This window comes from Gouania willdenowi, chromosome 16, assembly GCF_900634775.1.
Source record: "Gouania willdenowi chromosome 16, fGouWil2.1, whole genome shotgun sequence".
NCBI lineage: Eukaryota > Metazoa > Chordata > Actinopteri > Blenniiformes > Gobiesocidae > Gouania > Gouania willdenowi.
The window spans coordinates 16,996,242-17,013,591 of record NC_041059.1 but is presented as its reverse complement, the minus strand read 5'-3'; the positions used below and the strand labels follow the sequence as shown (position 1 = coordinate 17,013,591).

The window sequence follows — 17,350 nt, the reverse complement described above, 5'->3', positions numbered from 1 at the left end:
CTTTTTCTGAAACAGAGCTGACAGGTGGTCACGTGACCTGACGTATGCCCCATAGAAAACACTGGGCAAATGACGCGTAGAACTTCAACGCCCTGAGAGGCATATGCATAGTGGACAAGTGCAGTCATTCTCCGCTCTGGAGTGAGACTGGGTTGAATAATATCAACTCATGTAAACGTCTGCCTGAAGTGAACGATGCGTTCATGACCATAAGTTTCCGCTTAAAGACATTATGGTTTGTGTTTAAAAGAAAGAAAAGAGACTGTCTTTGTATTAGGAATTGCATGAAGAATAAGAGCAAACATTATTTCCAATCCTAGTTGATATCTCACATCTTCATTAACAGGGACCATTTTTTATCGAGATGATTGCTGTATTTTGTGTATAAAACCAGGGACATTGACAGAAGGTATAAAACGTGTTGTCCTATAGCTGTTAAAATCCTAACGCTGTGTGATAATAATTGAGCTGTGCAGCTTTAAAGCCAATGATAGAATTGAAAAAGGGCGTTTCCTCAACCTGTGGCATGCAGCAGGTATAGTGACTTCAGCACCATGGACAGATACAGCAGACAGGTACGCACACCTACAGTGGCATCTTTCCAACAACCTTATTGTTTTTGTTTAATATCCATTTAATTAGATTTTTGCAGGAATCAACAAATGACATTAACTTAGTTACTGAATAATGTCACAGGCCAACATGCATTTCTATGTCAGAAACTAAATGATTGTCTATTGCTTTCACTTAATTATGTTCAATGTTTATTTAGAGGGAAAAAAGTTTAAAGTCTGGATGAAATGGGCCAGTGTTTTTCCTGGAACAATCCCTCACACTCAGGCCTCCACAAAGATGTAAATGGATGGTTTGCTGGTGTTGTGACCTTCGACCCTGACTGCCCCCTCGTTTCCTGAACCAGATGCTGCTCCTGTGGACCACAGTCTTCTCAACCTAAACAAAGTAATCCTCCACTAAACAAGATGGATATTGTAGCACCAACCTTGTAAATTCAGCTGAACTTATCGCATTGACCTGCTCTTTTCTTTGGCTGAAAACAATAGGATAACACGCCTATATTATTTTATTTAACATCTATTGCAACTCTTTGTTACAGCAGGTATTAACGCCTACTTGATGGGCAATGTATTTGGATTAGATCACCCAAAAAGACAACAAATTGTAAAGATGCTGCTTGGTTTGGTGTCTGACATAAACATTTCATTAGAGTACGGAAAATACACATAATACGTTAAAATCTGTTTTCTTTTAAGTTTTGATAAGATTTATTTGCTTATAATGTAGATTTATGTAACTGTCTATTGTTTCTTTTTTGTTGCTTGGAGTTTGCATGAGGCTGAAGGTTAAGATAATTTTATTTATTTATCAGTGTCAAATATTGTACTTTAAAAAAAAAAGAAATCTAAATTTTTTGTAGTTCTTGTGTATTGTTTATTTTATGAAATATCTGTTACCAAAAAAGACAAAATAAACTGACTTTCTGATGATTTATTAAATGTCAAAAACATTACTATTATTATTATTATTATTATTATTATTATTATTATTATTATTATTATTATTATTATTATTATTTATTTTATTTTATTTTATTTTATTTTATTTTTATTAGTATCAGCATCATGATCGTCGTTATTATTATTATTATTATTATTAGTAGTAGTAGTAGTAGTAGTAGTATCATCATTATCATCATCATCATCATCATTCAAATTATTATTATTACCATCATCAGCATCATGATCATTATTATTATTATTATTATTATTATTATTATTATTATTATTATTATTATTATTACTTTTATTAGTATCAGCATCATGATCATCATTATTATTATTATTATTATTATTATTTTATTTTTTATTAGTATCAGCATCATGATCATCATCATTATTATTACTATTATTATTATTATTATTATTATTATTATTATCATTATTATTATTATTTATTTTATTTTTTATTAGTATCAGCATCATGATCATCATCATCATTATTATTATTATTATTATTATTATTATTAGTCGTATCACCATCATCATTCAGATTATTATTATTGCCATCATCAGCATTATTATTATTATTATTATATTTTTACTGTGATACTTCTTATCTGGCTCTGAGTGACTGAGTGATGCTGACAGTCCTCTCAAGCACCGCCCACTTTCCTACGTAATTTATCTCCTCGACCAATCAGGTTCTCCTCCAAAAACTTTACGGCCTATAAGAACAGCTAAAAGTCTTGATGTAACAGAAAAGCCTGGTTCTTCTCAGAAAGACCCCTATGGCTGCTTTGGTGTGTCCAGGGTCAGGAACATCTAAAGGTGGACCCACTCCTTGACTTCATGAGAGGGAAATAAAGCGCTGGGACTCCGAGAGGCCGTGAATCCACCCAGGTGGAGATGTCTGAGGAACATCTGGGGGAAGAATCTGGCAGCTCTCCTGTCTCTCCTGTGGACAGCCTGAGCAACAGTGAGGGAGAGCCGGACCGGCAGCCCAAGAGAACCGTGAGGAAGAAGAGGCCGAGCAGGAGGAGCGGGGAGGACTCAGACAGCCCGACCCCCGGGAAGAAGGGTAAGAAGTCGGGCAGCAGCGGCGGCAGCAGCAGCCCCCAGTCCCTGGAGGAGCTCCAGTCCCAGCGGGTCATGGCCAACGTCCGGGAGCGACAGAGGACTCAGTCCCTCAACGAGGCCTTCGCAGCCCTACGGAAAATTATCCCCACTTTACCCTCGGACAAACTCAGCAAAATACAGACCCTGAAGCTGGCAGCCAGGTACATCGACTTCCTGTACCAGGTGTTACAGAGCGACGAGCTGGACTCCAAGATGTCCAGCTGCAGTTATGTGGCCCATGAGAGGCTGAGCTACGCCTTCTCCGTGTGGAGGATGGAGGGCGCCTGGTCCATGTCAACATCTCATTAACAGCTGGATTAAATGTGCCCATGCACCACTGGTACGATGCCAAAGCAAAGCCCAGACCTGAACACCCTGGTGGGCTTCATGTTTCATGGTCTTTTTTACACTGATGCACTGCACGTCTCACATTCCTAAGGCTTGATCTGGACTATATGTGACCCACAGGTGACACATTCTGAAGGGACTGATCTGGACTCAATGCTGGATACATGGGGCCACTGAAAGCAAAGAGCCGACACTGCTCCACACACCCGGCTGTGTTTTCAATCCACTGACGACGAATGTTGAAAAATAACCTCTGCTTTTATTTTTATTTTTTTAGAGGGGAAAGTTCTAGATGCATGACCATTTCTGAGTGATTTAGTGGAGGAAAGTCTCAAGGTTTTGTGAGACTGTGAACTGGTGGTGAAGCTCACATTATGGACTGTGGATCTAACCTGTGCGAAAAGTATTTTTCAGAAAACATTTATTTATTTATTGGTGAAGTGAAGGAACAGATCCTGTGTCTGAAGTACAAATACATTCCTATTTTTTATTATAATGTTTTGTAAATGTTGGTATAATTTTTTTTTTTTTTTTTTTTTTTTTTTTTTTTTTTTTGCATTAAAGAAAAAAATATCCTTTAAAAAAGAAAGTGAGTTTTGTTTTATTTAAATTCTGCACAGGGATGGATTAAAACTCGCTGGTTTGCAGCCTAAATACAAATAAACTGAATAAAATGTGTTAAAGGTATGACTTGTGTTTGATGTGGTGTAGCCTATATGTCTTTAATAAATGTTACACCTAAACCACGGAAACTAAAATCAAGTAGTTAGACTATTGATAAAAATAAACATTAAAGTAGAACAACAACAACAAAAAAATGTAATATTGAAATCAATTTCAGTCATAGACATAAAAATAATTATATTGAAAAATATATATAAAACAAAAGTTTTAATTAATTTGAATGATTTGGTTTAGATTTTATTTGGTAAATAAAAGTAAGGGGGAAACGAGGCCTCAATTTGTTAAAACCGACATAAATTACAGTTTTATGCAATAAATGTGTGAAAACTACATTTGTATAAAAATAAAAAAAACTATTATATATGTATTTATAAAAATCCTTAGAGTTTCTCAAAGTAAAAGTGAATTGTGAATCAGGGTAATTATAATGTATTCTAATTAAAATAACAGTGAGGCTCATTTACTAATAAACCTCTGATGAATTGTCAGTAAAATGTCAAAAATAAAATCGTAATTAAAAAAAAAAATATTAAAAATAATTACCACATGATGAGGGTTTGCTCTGAACGCATGGCTTTGACTGCTCGTTTTCATGTCTATTCCCGGTTATGGACACTAAATCAACCTTTCGCCCTGCTATCTGCAGTGATTGATCTCAGTGATCTGGGAAAGTGTTTCTGCTTGAATCAAAGTGTGTGTGTTGCCCGTTTGAAGGTGTGTAATTGGCTCGGGGAGGCATGTATGGAATTCCCAGATGTCTATGAAACTCAAGGAGGCCGTGAAGGCGCTCGGTCTGTTTGTCTGTCTGTCTGTCGGTGTGTACAGACACATGTGCGCCTCCCCAACCCTAACCCTTTAAAGTCAGTATACACACATGTTTATTGACACAGTTTGGTAATCTTATTTAAACCCAGATAAATAAATACACATGGTGGTCAATTCCTGCCTGTATTTCCAAAAAGGCTTTGGTTTCATCATGTTTTTCTTCCTTAAAATACATTGTTTTTCTGCTGCGCCTTTTACGCAGTGCAGTGAAGCGAGCCTCCAGTTGGCCGCAGCGGCTCGGAATGAAACCTATTTAGACCAGATGTTGGTATTTCTTAAAAAAGAGTCACGTGAAATGAGCAGATGTGCAGACTAGAGCCGTGCTGTGCATTGTTTAGTGTGCACCACGCACAGCAGCAGCAGCAGCAGCAGCTCCACAGACACGGAGCGACACCGCCGTGCGTCTCTACGCGCTCCCGGAGCCAAAGTGGATTTAACGAAAGGCGGTAAAAACACAAAGAGTAAAGGCCACAGTGGACTGGGAGATGGAGGTAAGAGGAGTCTGAGGACTGGGTGTGCGCGTGCACGTGCGTGTAGGTGCCTGGGTGCGTGAGGGGGAGGCTCAATAGCTACAGACTGACATAACATAACATATAACATAACATATGGTTTATAGTAACATTTTAAAATAGAAAAACACAGTTTGACGGTTTTGTTGGTGTGTTGTTCAACTAAACTTTGGTATGAAAGTCAAAGACAGATGTTTAGCAAATTGATTAATTATTATCTTTTTATCTTAGAAATTGGCTTTTAAATTTGGGAATTCGTTTATGAACTTGCATGTGCATTTTTAAATATTTAAGGGTTTAAATAACTTCTTTCTGTTTTCTCTCTCTCTTTTTTTTTTTTTTTTTTTTTTTTTTTTTACAATGCGATTTTACCAATTTTAAACCTCAAAGAACCAACATAATTTTTTACCATCCCATATCCCCAGGGATATAAGCATATAGAAAACTTACTGATGTTAGAAAGTGTTTTTTAATTCTTTTTTTTATTTTTGGGGGCAATTTTTTATCTTCAGTATTTTTTTTCCAAATGTTTTTAGTTTTAATAATTGTTGACTAATTTGATTATTTACAATTTCCAGAGTATTTTATGATATCATTCTAATGATGTCCCAGTAGCAAAACGTATATTATCTTGTTTTACTCAATTATCTAATCTTATTTTAATAAATATTTCCTTTTTCTATATCGTTTTATTTTGTATAATTTTATTTTAACACATGAAAAGTATGAACAAATAGTAATTTGGATATATTTTATTTTATTTAGTGATTTTTAGCACTGTGACTATTGTAAAAGATCAAATTTCCTGTATTTTGAAAAAAAAAAAAAAACTTTTTTAACACTAAAATTAAAAACATGTTATTGATTGGATAAATTAAGCCTTAGTCAACATCTGATATGTTATGTCAGAGAGTTCAGTCAGAAAATATAGTGAATGTTTTTATTATTTATTAAAACTTCTAAAACTTTTATTGAATAGTTTTTTGTAATCACAAATTTTCCCAAAAGCTTATTTATATATTATTTAAATAATATTATACTATGTCATATATTGTCAATTAGTTGAAAACACTGTTATAAAGGTAATAGGCTTTTGTCGAGAAAAAGAACAGGTGCAAACTACACTGAGCTTTCCTTTCTTGCCATGAAACTATAATCTTTCTGTTTTGCAATTCACTGACATACAAACACTGGGTTTCATCCACACTTCCAGGAAATCTTACAAAAAGAGAATATTAAATCCAGCAGTGGTTGAGCATGGATGAAGACAAGATCAGAGCCTGTAGTGCACTCAAGGCAATAAGGAAAGAGAAGGCTAAGCAGAACCAGACACAGCTTCAGCTTCAGACCATCTGCATCTGCTGATCATCATGAGTACTTCAGCACCCACAATGCAGTGCTTTGTTGTCAGCGATATGTTATACACCACAGATACAAAAAAAAAAAAAAAAGAAATAGTTTATGTAAATTTTGAAATGTTTACTTCATGGGAATTCATATTTGTAAGGGAGCTCTTTGGTTATTTTACACTGAGTGACATAATATTTCCAGATGAAGAAAATGTTAATTTTCTGGTGGATGATGGGAATGGTTCGGCGGCTGAAAGCATGCAGCGCTTATTTTGACATTTAGAAAAAAAAAAATATGAGACAACATTCAACGAGAAAAACAATAGAATATGTATCCGGTTGATGTCTTTGTACTGCTGAAGCAGACAAAAACATGTAATACATGAGTGACAGCTAGCTGTAGTTAATTAATTAAATATCTCTTTTAATATTCATTGTTGGGAAGAAACACAATATATAATATAAACCTCTACATTTTTTCCAAAGTGATTTAAAATTAAAATCAATAATAGTATAAAATAAAATGTTCCACTAAACTCAATAACTGCAATAAGGGTGTCCCGATCTCATATCGTCAATGGATATCGATCCGATATCAGCAAAAACAACCAAACAAACATCTAAAATCTTCAATATAACGCTGATATATAATTTGTTTTTATTCGATTTATTGAGGTTATTTTTCAGGGTCTTCTAATTTATTTATATTTATCTTATTCAATCATAAATATTCTTATGTTTAAGGGTAAAATGTATGTAGCCCATTGGTTAATGATAAATAAGTCAGTTTTTCTCATATTCTTGCTGACAATTGTTTTCTGTTTGAGTAATATTACTTGATTAAAACCTTTTCTAACAACAAAATAAGTAATAAAAGTATGTATGATTCAGGCTGAGACCGTATCGGATCAACATTGTGTCGACCAACACTCAAGGTTGCATTATCGGTATCGTATCGGAAGTGAAAACGTGGACTATAAAGCTACACTTTCTAAAAATATATCTGAATATGAACAAGAAATGAAGTTATATCTTTTTTCCACATATCTATCATTCTAATTTGTTACAATTAAGATAAACTCTCCATAGTTTAGTCCATTTTTCACCAATAGAATGCATGCAGTGGTCTCCAACATCTGGAGAGCTTTCAGCTGATGGACCATTGAAAATAACCGTGGATACACATGAGGACTTGATTTTCAGGATTCTGCCTGAATGACAAACTATATGTATATATGTATTTTTTTAAAAACATGCTATAACTACATCTCCCAACTGCTTTACACATTCCTGTGCAGGTTCAACAACAATTAAAATGAGCAACAAAACGTTTCTGTATTTAATTGTACATGTATTTCATGATAATTATGACAGAATCATGTAAAACAGATCTTTTTTTTTTTATATATATTTTTTTCACAAATCAAACACAAATGGTGCAATATATCATGTCTATAAAAAAAAATCTTTTAAAAATGCATTCAGAAATTGGCAGAAAACATAAATCTCTAGGGTCGGTTGATAAGTTTAAAAAGCCTCAGTGTATTAAGATAAGTTGGAAATGTAATATGTGGGATGTAGATTTGTACTGAAAATGTAAAGATGTGAGGAGCTTATTTCATATTAAAAAAATAAATAAATCAGACAATGATGGTGACAAATAACAGCTTGCTGTTGGTGTACACACTGATCGTATCCAGGATGAGAAAGTTCCGAAGGCGTTTGTTAAAACCCGTGCACCTTGTGTTTAACCTCTGCACCATGTGATGTGTGCCACCCAGGCAGCAGACAAGACACGGATCGGTGTGTTTTAGGGGTGTACACAATGATGTCAGCGACAGGAAAGGGCTGGAAAAGGCTCGGCACCTTTAGGAATTGGCCTTCTCCCCATTGGCTCAGCAGCACCGCTGGAATAATAAACAGGCAATCAGAAGGCATGCCTGAGCGTACACAAAGGCATTGCAAAACTTTGCAGATAATAAAAGCATTTTCCTCACTGGGGGAGAATGATTATTTGTGCTCCTCAGTTGTCCATAAATAGAGGGCCTCTCACAGGAAGTATAAACACACACAGATGAAGTGTATGGCGCTCATCGCACTACGCGGTGATTTCAAACAGTCCTGTTTATGTTCAATCAAGATGGAGTGTAACTGTAGCCCAGTTTGAGAATGAAACACAAAGGCTCACTTTCTGAAGGGAAGAGAGCAGGAAAATCTCACCACAGGATCTGAAGTGTCTTATGAGGCTTTCACTGCATTCTGTAAAGTGAAGCACTACAAGTCAGCTCTTTGAAAGAGTGTATTCTGTCTAAATGAGCAAAGGATCAATAGGATTTGAAATAATTACTATGACGTAGGGAGTGGAATGAATTTGGTTGCAGGGTCATACTTATCAACAGCCTCACTTTTCTGTAAATGGGCCGATGAGCACATTTCATTCTTCATTGTGGCACAAAGGGAATCATGCAGTCCTTGTGTACAGCTCAGGGCTTTAACTGTGCTCTAATGACGCAGCATCCCCGCTCCTGTCCCTGAGGCCGATCCACTCCCTGGGTATTAATCCCACTGGCTCCATTAACGTGCTGGCCCACCGTTCCCACAGCCGAATGTCACACTGATAATTGATGTGTTGTTACCTCTAGTTACAATGATCGCCTTATTCCTCCAGAACCTCCACATATCCCTTATTCTTATTCACTTTGGTGAAGTCATAGCAGGAAGCAGTTATGTAGAAGCAGGGGGAGATTAAATTGACCATCACTGCAATACTTTGTCCTAATGGAGGCCACGCTGATTGTCTTTGAGAAGAATGAATAAAGATCAAAAGTGCTTCGTCGATGTAATTATCAAAGGCTTCCTCATTGCCTTTCCACTCATGATAGCATGAGGCCATCATTTCAGTATTCACTCATCATTCTGACAACGACATCCGTCAAATATGTTGTAAATTCATCGGAATTCATTTGTATTCAACAACTAATCAATCAAATTTTATTTTGAAAATGTACTTCTTCAAATAAATCTCTACATCAGGGGTGTCAAACTCATTTTAGTTCAAGGGCCAAATGCCGACCAGTTGGATCACAAGTGGGCCACTGGTTTTAGGCAGGAAAACGAACAATTTCAACATTAATGTGCCAAGTTTGCACCTCCAGTTATGAATCAGACATAAATAATGGAAGGCATAAACAATATTTTAGCAATATGTGACAGATACTTAAATAGCCTTTGATTTATTTTTATTTATTTATTTTTTTTTACCAATTTTTATTTAACTTGGGAAGATTTTGTGGAATAATTTGAGGAAAAATTGCAGGATTTTGAAGAATTTAGAGTTCTTTCAACAACAATTTACAACTGAATTATTTGGTCATTTTCACAATGAGTCATGATTTCTCTGTTATTTTTCATTTCTCTGTCACTTTTTCTCTCGGATGCGCTGAGGGACCAGATTTGGCCCTCGGGCCTTGAGTTTGACACGTGCTTTACAGGATTGTAAGAAAATGTGTTCAAAATGAACAGATATATTAAAAAAAAAAAAAAACACGTCATTTATGACTTTTTTTTACTCAAATCTAGAAGCAAATGATGCAGACTAATAATGACAAACCTGTTTTTCCATGTGCTCATCATGTTATTGCTCACCCAGCTTCATGTTCTGTCCATCTCACGATGCATCTCCTCACTCTCCATCAGGGGCATGGACGCAGGACGCCTCAGTCCTTTCATCAGAAACACAAATGGAATAATCTTCTGCTGCCATGAAAAAGAAAGTGACGAGAAGCAAAAAAAAAGAGCTGTGACCCAGTCTGAGGAGAGAAGAGATCCTAAAGTTTTTTACTGCTTTGATAATTGTTCCATAAATGAAACTATCTGGAGTCTGATGTACTGCATTGACAGTGTGTGGTAATGGGTGGTTTATACAATAATAAATAACCCCTCAGTGTTCTGTGAATACATGGCTTCTTTCTTTACGTCATCATCAGCCTCACAATGTCTCTATGAACAGGAAAAAAGGAGTTTATGCTATTTAGTCATATAGTCTGAATTTTACCACATTGGCTTTTCCCTTCCATTATTCTCAGGGTTTTAAGTTAACTGGTAGAATTATGGGAAATAAAGTGTGTTCACGTATCTGTAGTTTGAAAACACTTCTGTACAGGACAAACCATTGTAACGTTAAGTGAAGGAAATGAGCAACAATTGTCACAATTTTGGGTTTTTAAATGCGTAAATCTAAACCATCCCTGTTTTTGTGTGCAAGAATATGTTGGTATGAGTAGGTGCGTTACCTAGTTTTGTTTTTTTTTCCTCATTGTTTTCAACTGTACTGTTGTACAATATGTAAAACAGCATGAACAGAATCTCATGAGTTCAACTGTAACCATCCGTTTCTATATTTTGGAGGGAATAGTGTTGGAAATTTGCCTTTCTTAATTAAAAATAAAAAAAAAAGCAGTATTTAAAAATAAATAAATATATGCATATATCTTTAAATGAATTAAACAGTTGAAAGCCTGAAAAACAACTTTCCATTAAACATTTTAAGCCCTATTTCTTTCATTGCTTTTTTTTGTGCAAGATTTTCTTCTTCTTCTTCTTCTTCTTCTTCTTCTTCTTCTTCTTCTTCTTCTTCTTCTTCTTCTTTCTTGGCCGCGTCCTTCACAGCAGAAGACTCTCTGTCTGTTTGTGACCTCAGTGCTAAATCAAGTTCAAAGAGGACCACTGGTGTTTGGCAGATAGTTTTACATGAGGGCAGAAGGAGAATCAGTTGTTTAGTCAACCTCTGGCTCCCCCTTTGATTCGAAGCTATCTGTGACCCCTGGCAGAGTGAAACCACTTAAAGCCCTTCATCCAGCAACAATGGTCAGTTTGATAAGATCAGGGTGATAAGTGACTCCACATTCAGTCAACGATCTCTCAACAAAATTATTTGTACAACTTAACCTTTGAAGGCAGTCCTTTTTTTTTTTTTTTTTTTTATGAGGATGAAAATCTTCATTCATCTTCCTGTTAAATACTTTGCAGAGCTCAAATAGCAAAAGATACAAATCTGTGTACTGTGGGCCATGTATCACAACAGTGCAGGTTTTTATATTTGGTACACTTATATTTCTAACACATCTTAAATTACTCCTTCAAAAAATCTATGTATTGTAAAGCTTCAAAGAAGTTAGTCACCTTTCCCTTTATGCAATATACAAATGATGTTGACTGAACCCCAACATCTAAATTTCACATCATAAAAGTAAGTGTAAATCTAAGTTTCCAAAGAAGAACAAATTTAAACCAATTATTAACACAACACAGTGTTTGTTTTTGCATCACAAATGTCTCACTTTACATTGAATCAGTTTCTGTTCAACTATTAATACAAATAAGTTAAATCGGTTCAATATCTATATCTTTGTAGCATTTGTGGGAAGCAGATAGATTATTATGGCTCTATGCCTGGATTGATTCATTGTCCATGCAGTAAATGTTGGGAGAAATATTGTCTGTTGTTGATTTTCTTTTAAAAACAGCACATTTTTCTTCCAAAAAGCTTCATGGTGCGACAGAATATAAAAAAGCATCACTGGGACTCATTTATTAAAAAAGGAGTAAAGAGTAGGAGAGTAAAACTGCTCTACTGTAACTTCAACAAAACACTGCAGAAAGTTGGTATTTCAATTGTCTTGGGAAAATAGATTTCAGGGAGTAATTTAAGAAACGTTAAAGCAAACACAGGCCTGCCAAAGTGTTCAGTGTGCGCAGTGAGTCACTTTTTCTCACGCAAAACTTTGCTCTGTTGTATTTCGTTTTTCGGTTTGTTTCTCCGACCTTTAACACTTGCCCCAGAGAGATGCAAATGCCCAAAGAACATAATGGCTCCCTTCCTGTGTAAAAACCAGGCTGTAAAGGACGATAATTAGGGTTGTCATGACAACGGGGTCAAGCTGTTTGATGGTGCGGCGTTCCCTTGCAGAACTTCAAACGGTATCAAAGCTCCACAGGCTGGTACACAAGCTCTGGTTTGAATTAAGAACAAACCTCCACAGCCTGTCTTCAAATTCAAGATCTATATGGATCAACCCCCCCACCACCCCCCGAAAATAAGGAGAAATGGGAGAGAAGGGCTCAGAAAGTCCTGGTCCCGGCAGACCTTGAGATCTGGATTTCATTAGAGACAATTATCTTATCTGTTTCATCTCATTACTGCCCCCAGGGTTGGCAGGCGGAACCAGTGGCTCTTTGCAGAAAGCCTGAAGCCAGGCAGAGGCATGTGGACCGGGTCATTAAAACACTCCTGCCCCTGCTGCTAGTGATCAAATATTTTCTTGGTTTTCTAAATAGATGTTCTACTTTCAACTCTAATGGAGAAAAAAACAACACTGCTCCTCTTCTCTGGAGATACCGACATTATATGGTTTTAATCAGGAAATCATTTGAAACACTATTAGACTCAATGTAGAAGTCAAAGCCTTTATATGCACAGTATTAAAACACTTTCCCTGTATGAGATTCATGCACAGCTCAAATAGAAAACTATAGAAACGTAAAAAATTACCAAAAAATGAAGTAAGAGATTCTACTACATCTGTAATCGACACCACATATACTGTATAATGCAAGTAAAAGCCATCTTAATACAAAATATTCTAACAATGAGTAATCGTGATGATTATTTCTAACCGGTTTCTTGCTTGCCTGTGTTGCCTCTGTCCTATAACTAAGAAAGTGTCTATTTGTATGGTTGCCGTACGGACAACCCCCCGTGCTATTGATACGGTTACCAAAGTACACGTACATAGCGTTTTAGGGTTAGGATTAGGTCATAACCCAATATCGCAACAATTTTTAGGGTTAGGCTTAGGTTTAGTCTTAGTCACGCGACTTAAACTGGCTGCGTACGAATAGAATATCGGTATACTGATACGGCAACCGTACGGATAGCCACTGCTTAAAACTGACTGTCTTTAACTCTGAACATTGCTTCTCTGTCATTGTTGTCATATTTTGTACAGTGCATTTTTTCCTCTCTTTATTTTCTGATTACTTCTCTTACTCTAATATTTTATAAGCCTCCTGTGGACAAGTGTTGCAAATTAACACATGTGCTAACCCACTTAAAACAACACATCCAGGTCCTAACCAATGTAATTGTGATGTCCACATCAAACAAACAAACAAATATATAACTAAATACCCGCTTAAATGTGAGTATGTGGCTTTATTTGCAGGGTGTATTTATTAGGAGAGGCAGGGGAAGGTAAGGCAAATGTATTTGTATAGCACATTTCATACACAAGGCAATTCAATGTGCCGTACATGATCAGAAAGTGCAACAGAAAACATTCAGCAGCTTAAAGATCCATAAAAACATTTAAAATCAGCATTAAAAACATTTAAAATCAGCATTAAAAACATTTAAAATCAGCATTAAAAACATTTAAAATCAGCAGTAAAAACATTCAAAATCAGCATTAAAAACATTTAAAATCAGCAGTAAAAACATTTAAAATCAGCATTAAAAACATTTAAAATCAGCATTAAAAACATTTAAAATCAGCAGTAAAAACATTCAAAATCAGCATTAAAAACATTTAAAATCAGCATTAAAAACATTTAAAATCAGCAGTAAAAACATTTAAAATCAGCATTAAAAACATTTAAAATCAGCATTAAAAACATTTAAAATCAGCAGTAAAAACATTCAAAATCAGCATTAAAAACATTTAAAATCAGCATTAAAAACATTTAAAATCAGCAGTAAAAACGTTAAATCAATAACATGATCCCTCTCAATCATACGCAGTACAGAATATGGTCATTTCTTACTTCTACTTTCTGCTTGTGTAGAAAAAAAGCAACAATAAAAGCAGAAGTCACCGTTAGTAGGCGGATAAAATGAATTAAAAAGGTGATATTGCAACTTAGCGTTGCATAGTTTAGCTAATCTTAGTTTAGCTTTGCTTAGCATTACTCATCTTAGTTTAATTAGCCTTAACACATTTCAAAATGTTGTTATATGAATTCCTTTGTGGGTTTAAATTAACAATAAATCATTTTTATTTAAAAAAAAAAAAAAAAGAAAAGGAAAATGCTTAAACAGTTGTACGTAACTGTCCCAGCATGCTAGTTCAGCGTGCTAGAAGTTCTATCCAGATCACAAAGAGTAAATGGGCTTTATCAGGGTTGCATCTACCGTTTTATCTGTTACAGTTCAACCAAATGGATCAGCAGCCTGTCGTCAATGGCGACCTTTGATCCAGGTTTGGCACAACCCTGTACATAGGCAACAAAGTGCACTATTTCATACATAAAAACCCCATTTTGGTTTGAACTACATGCGTCAGCCGGATTAGCCTGCTTTTATTTGGACCTGGCCCAAAGACTTCTGCTTAGTGAATGTCACTAAAGGGGCTTTCATCTTCAAAAAGAAAAAAAATTCTACTTCCAGCTTCAACTGTTCTGCTAGGGAACCTGTCAGGTAATATTTACCAATACCAGCCATTAAGGGTTAAAATTGTGGAAAGTGCCACTACCTATACCAGTAAAAAAAAAAGAAAAAATAATGTCAAGTGGCCAAAACCTTTCTAAAATATAAAAAAAAAAATAGAAGTGTTGTAAAAGCAAAGTTTATTGAAGTATATTTAGTCTGGTGAGGTTTATTCTTCAAAGCAGTGTCAGGAAAACGACGTGTGACGACATTGAAGAAAAATCTATATTACACAAAACTCTAGTCTCTTTATACCTATTTTATTACATAACCTTTAACAAAAACCACAATCCTACTTACACTAACCACAAACTCAGGTTTGAATTACTCAAATGTCACAGTGTTGCACCCACAAAACGAGCGCTTTATGGGCACCCCTAACTTTAGCACTGCATTCATTAATCCTGAGAGCAGTATTCGGTCATTTTGCGATGTGTTTTTTTTTTTTCCAATTGAATTGATGTCTTGTATCTTATAGCATAAGACACAGGATGTTGGTGTACATCATTAATAGTTTTGCACTTAACCAATCATTCTTTTTCAAGGAAACAGTGAGGCAGCGCAGCTTGACACATAATTGCTTGACGGTGTCCTGGCATAAAACAATCATTTCCTGGAACTAGTTGTCTAGGCATCTTGGAATGACTTCTTTCCTCCAAGAAATATGGCACATGAACTCAGCTTAGTCATTTTCAACAAAATATTATTAATATTTATTTTTTCAATCACATCTGTTAAAAAGATAGACCTAAATAATACCTTGATCTCTGGAGTAAATAGGTACGTGTGCCAGTTACGATTCTACGTCTTACGAGGAGCCCTCATCTCAGTTTATTTCAGAAAATAACTGCTTACTTTTATATGGTCTTTTTTAAGAGTGGGACAGGAGGAGCAAAGGAGACGAGAGAACTTTGAGGCCCACGTACAGGTCCTGGAGTTGAAATTGAGAACCCTCCTCATCAGGGGTTAGGGATCACGGGTAGAGACTTCCCTTCATCACAGCCGAGAAATGCAGCATGGGTCAGCTGAGTCGGCCCGCTGTGCACCGTAACCATGGTAAACGTCCCAAGAGCCAAAGTAAACAGATGACAAGCACAATAATAGAAAGGATAATCATGCAGGTTAGTTGTGTCCAGTGCTCTATCTCGGGTCTCAAAGTATTTATATTCTCCAAAAGTTAAAAGACGAGTTAGTTAGTGCACTTTGGGAGAAAATGTCACAGTAATGTGGTCGTTTTTCTTTTGCGTGCCTCTAGAAATCAGGAAACCTTGAGAGACGTGCTCTAGAGACTCTCCAATAGCAGCCATTGAGAGATTCCAGTGGACTTCCATTGCAAGATATTTACTTTCCGGTTCTTTGTACTGTGTGTGCCCTGCAGATGGAATCTAGCGTCCTCTTTGAGGGGAAATTATATGACCTATTAACTGTCAACAGTTCATAACCTCCAAGGAGCAATTAAACCTTCTCCTGTGGTCACACTAGAAATGACTGTGTTTGATTTGGACTGGTGAGATATTTTAATGTTTTCACTATCCTCCGCCCTGTGTGAAAGTGCGGCTAAAGCGTCAAAATCAGCTTCAATGGCAGATCCCAGTGTCAAGATAAGGGTTATAATGTGTTAGCTTAGTTTTGAACTGACGGAGGGAGCGAGGTGTATTCATTGTTTAAGATCATGGTTTATAGAAGGGAGAATTAAAACACACCACGGGTATGAGAAAGTACGACAACATGGATGATTCAACCTCGCAAATATTTGTAACGTTGTATCACGGAGGATGAATAACACAAATATAGTTTTATAATATAACTTAATGGCTGTCATAGCAACAGGTGAATAAATGTAGCATTCTTCTTATCTCGGGGACCAGGTTTTTTGGTCTTTTTTTTTTTTCCTCCGAGTGTTATCACAGTTATATTTGTACTTGAGAAACAGTGTCAGCAGTGTTACTAAAGCATTTATCACCATCCAAAAACAACGAGGATGAATAATTAAGTCCAGATGGGACTGATTCAAGCAAGATACCAGGGTTCATTTCCTGTCTGTGCTTTGTAAGACAACCTATTACACCTCCCAGGCAGCTGCTGGTTACACTGGCCCAGCCTGAATGTCAACACTCCTCAGGTGTCAGCGTAGAATTCACACAACACTACTAAAGAATGCCAGTCTCCTTTAAAAAAAATAATAATAATCATATACTCCTATACATCCATCAACACTGGAGGACTATACTTCTTTTTCCTACGACATCCTTCCATTAGCACACATTATATCACAAAATATGTAGAATAGGTGTGTTTATTCTAGTGCTGCTTTTGTTATTTAAAGTGTGTGTCAGACAACATACCAGAAAGAAATAATCTACTATTAATACCTTATGTACCTGATGGTACTCGTCTTCTGCCATGTGGACTAAGATGTAAGGAGTACTTTTTTCTACAGTCTGTCCTATCACAACATTTGAATAATAATGTTTATGTTTGTTGAAAACTGTAGAATAATGGCTCTGAGTCAGCCACACA

At 36.0% G+C, this 17,350-nt stretch overlaps 1 protein-coding gene and 1 long non-coding RNA gene across 2 annotated transcripts; both read left to right on the top strand.

Annotated features, from left to right (window-relative positions):
• Nucleotides 1-2,288: 2,288 nt before the first annotated feature.
• On the top strand, nt 2,289-3,488 carry twist1b (twist family bHLH transcription factor 1b). Its single transcript, XM_028470948.1, has 2 exons — nt 2,289-2,973; nt 3,102-3,488. The coding sequence occupies exon 1, from the start codon at nt 2,424-2,426 to the stop codon at nt 2,940-2,942; it is 519 nt and encodes a 172-aa protein (XP_028326749.1). The 5' UTR covers nt 2,289-2,423; the 3' UTR covers nt 2,943-2,973; nt 3,102-3,488.
• Nucleotides 3,489-4,708: 1,220 nt separating this feature from the next.
• LOC114478506 (uncharacterized) lies at nt 4,709-10,296 on the top strand. Its single transcript, XR_003675862.1, has 2 exons — nt 4,709-4,981; nt 10,045-10,296. It is a non-coding gene; the product is annotated as an uncharacterized LOC114478506 (long non-coding RNA).
• Nucleotides 10,297-17,350: the final 7,054 nt, after the last annotated feature.

Excerpts from the sequence above, each read along its gene's own strand:
- twist1b (XM_028470948.1), top strand. The coding sequence starts at position 2,424 with ATGTCTGAGGAACATCTGGGGGAAGAATCTGGCAGCTCTCCTGTCTCT.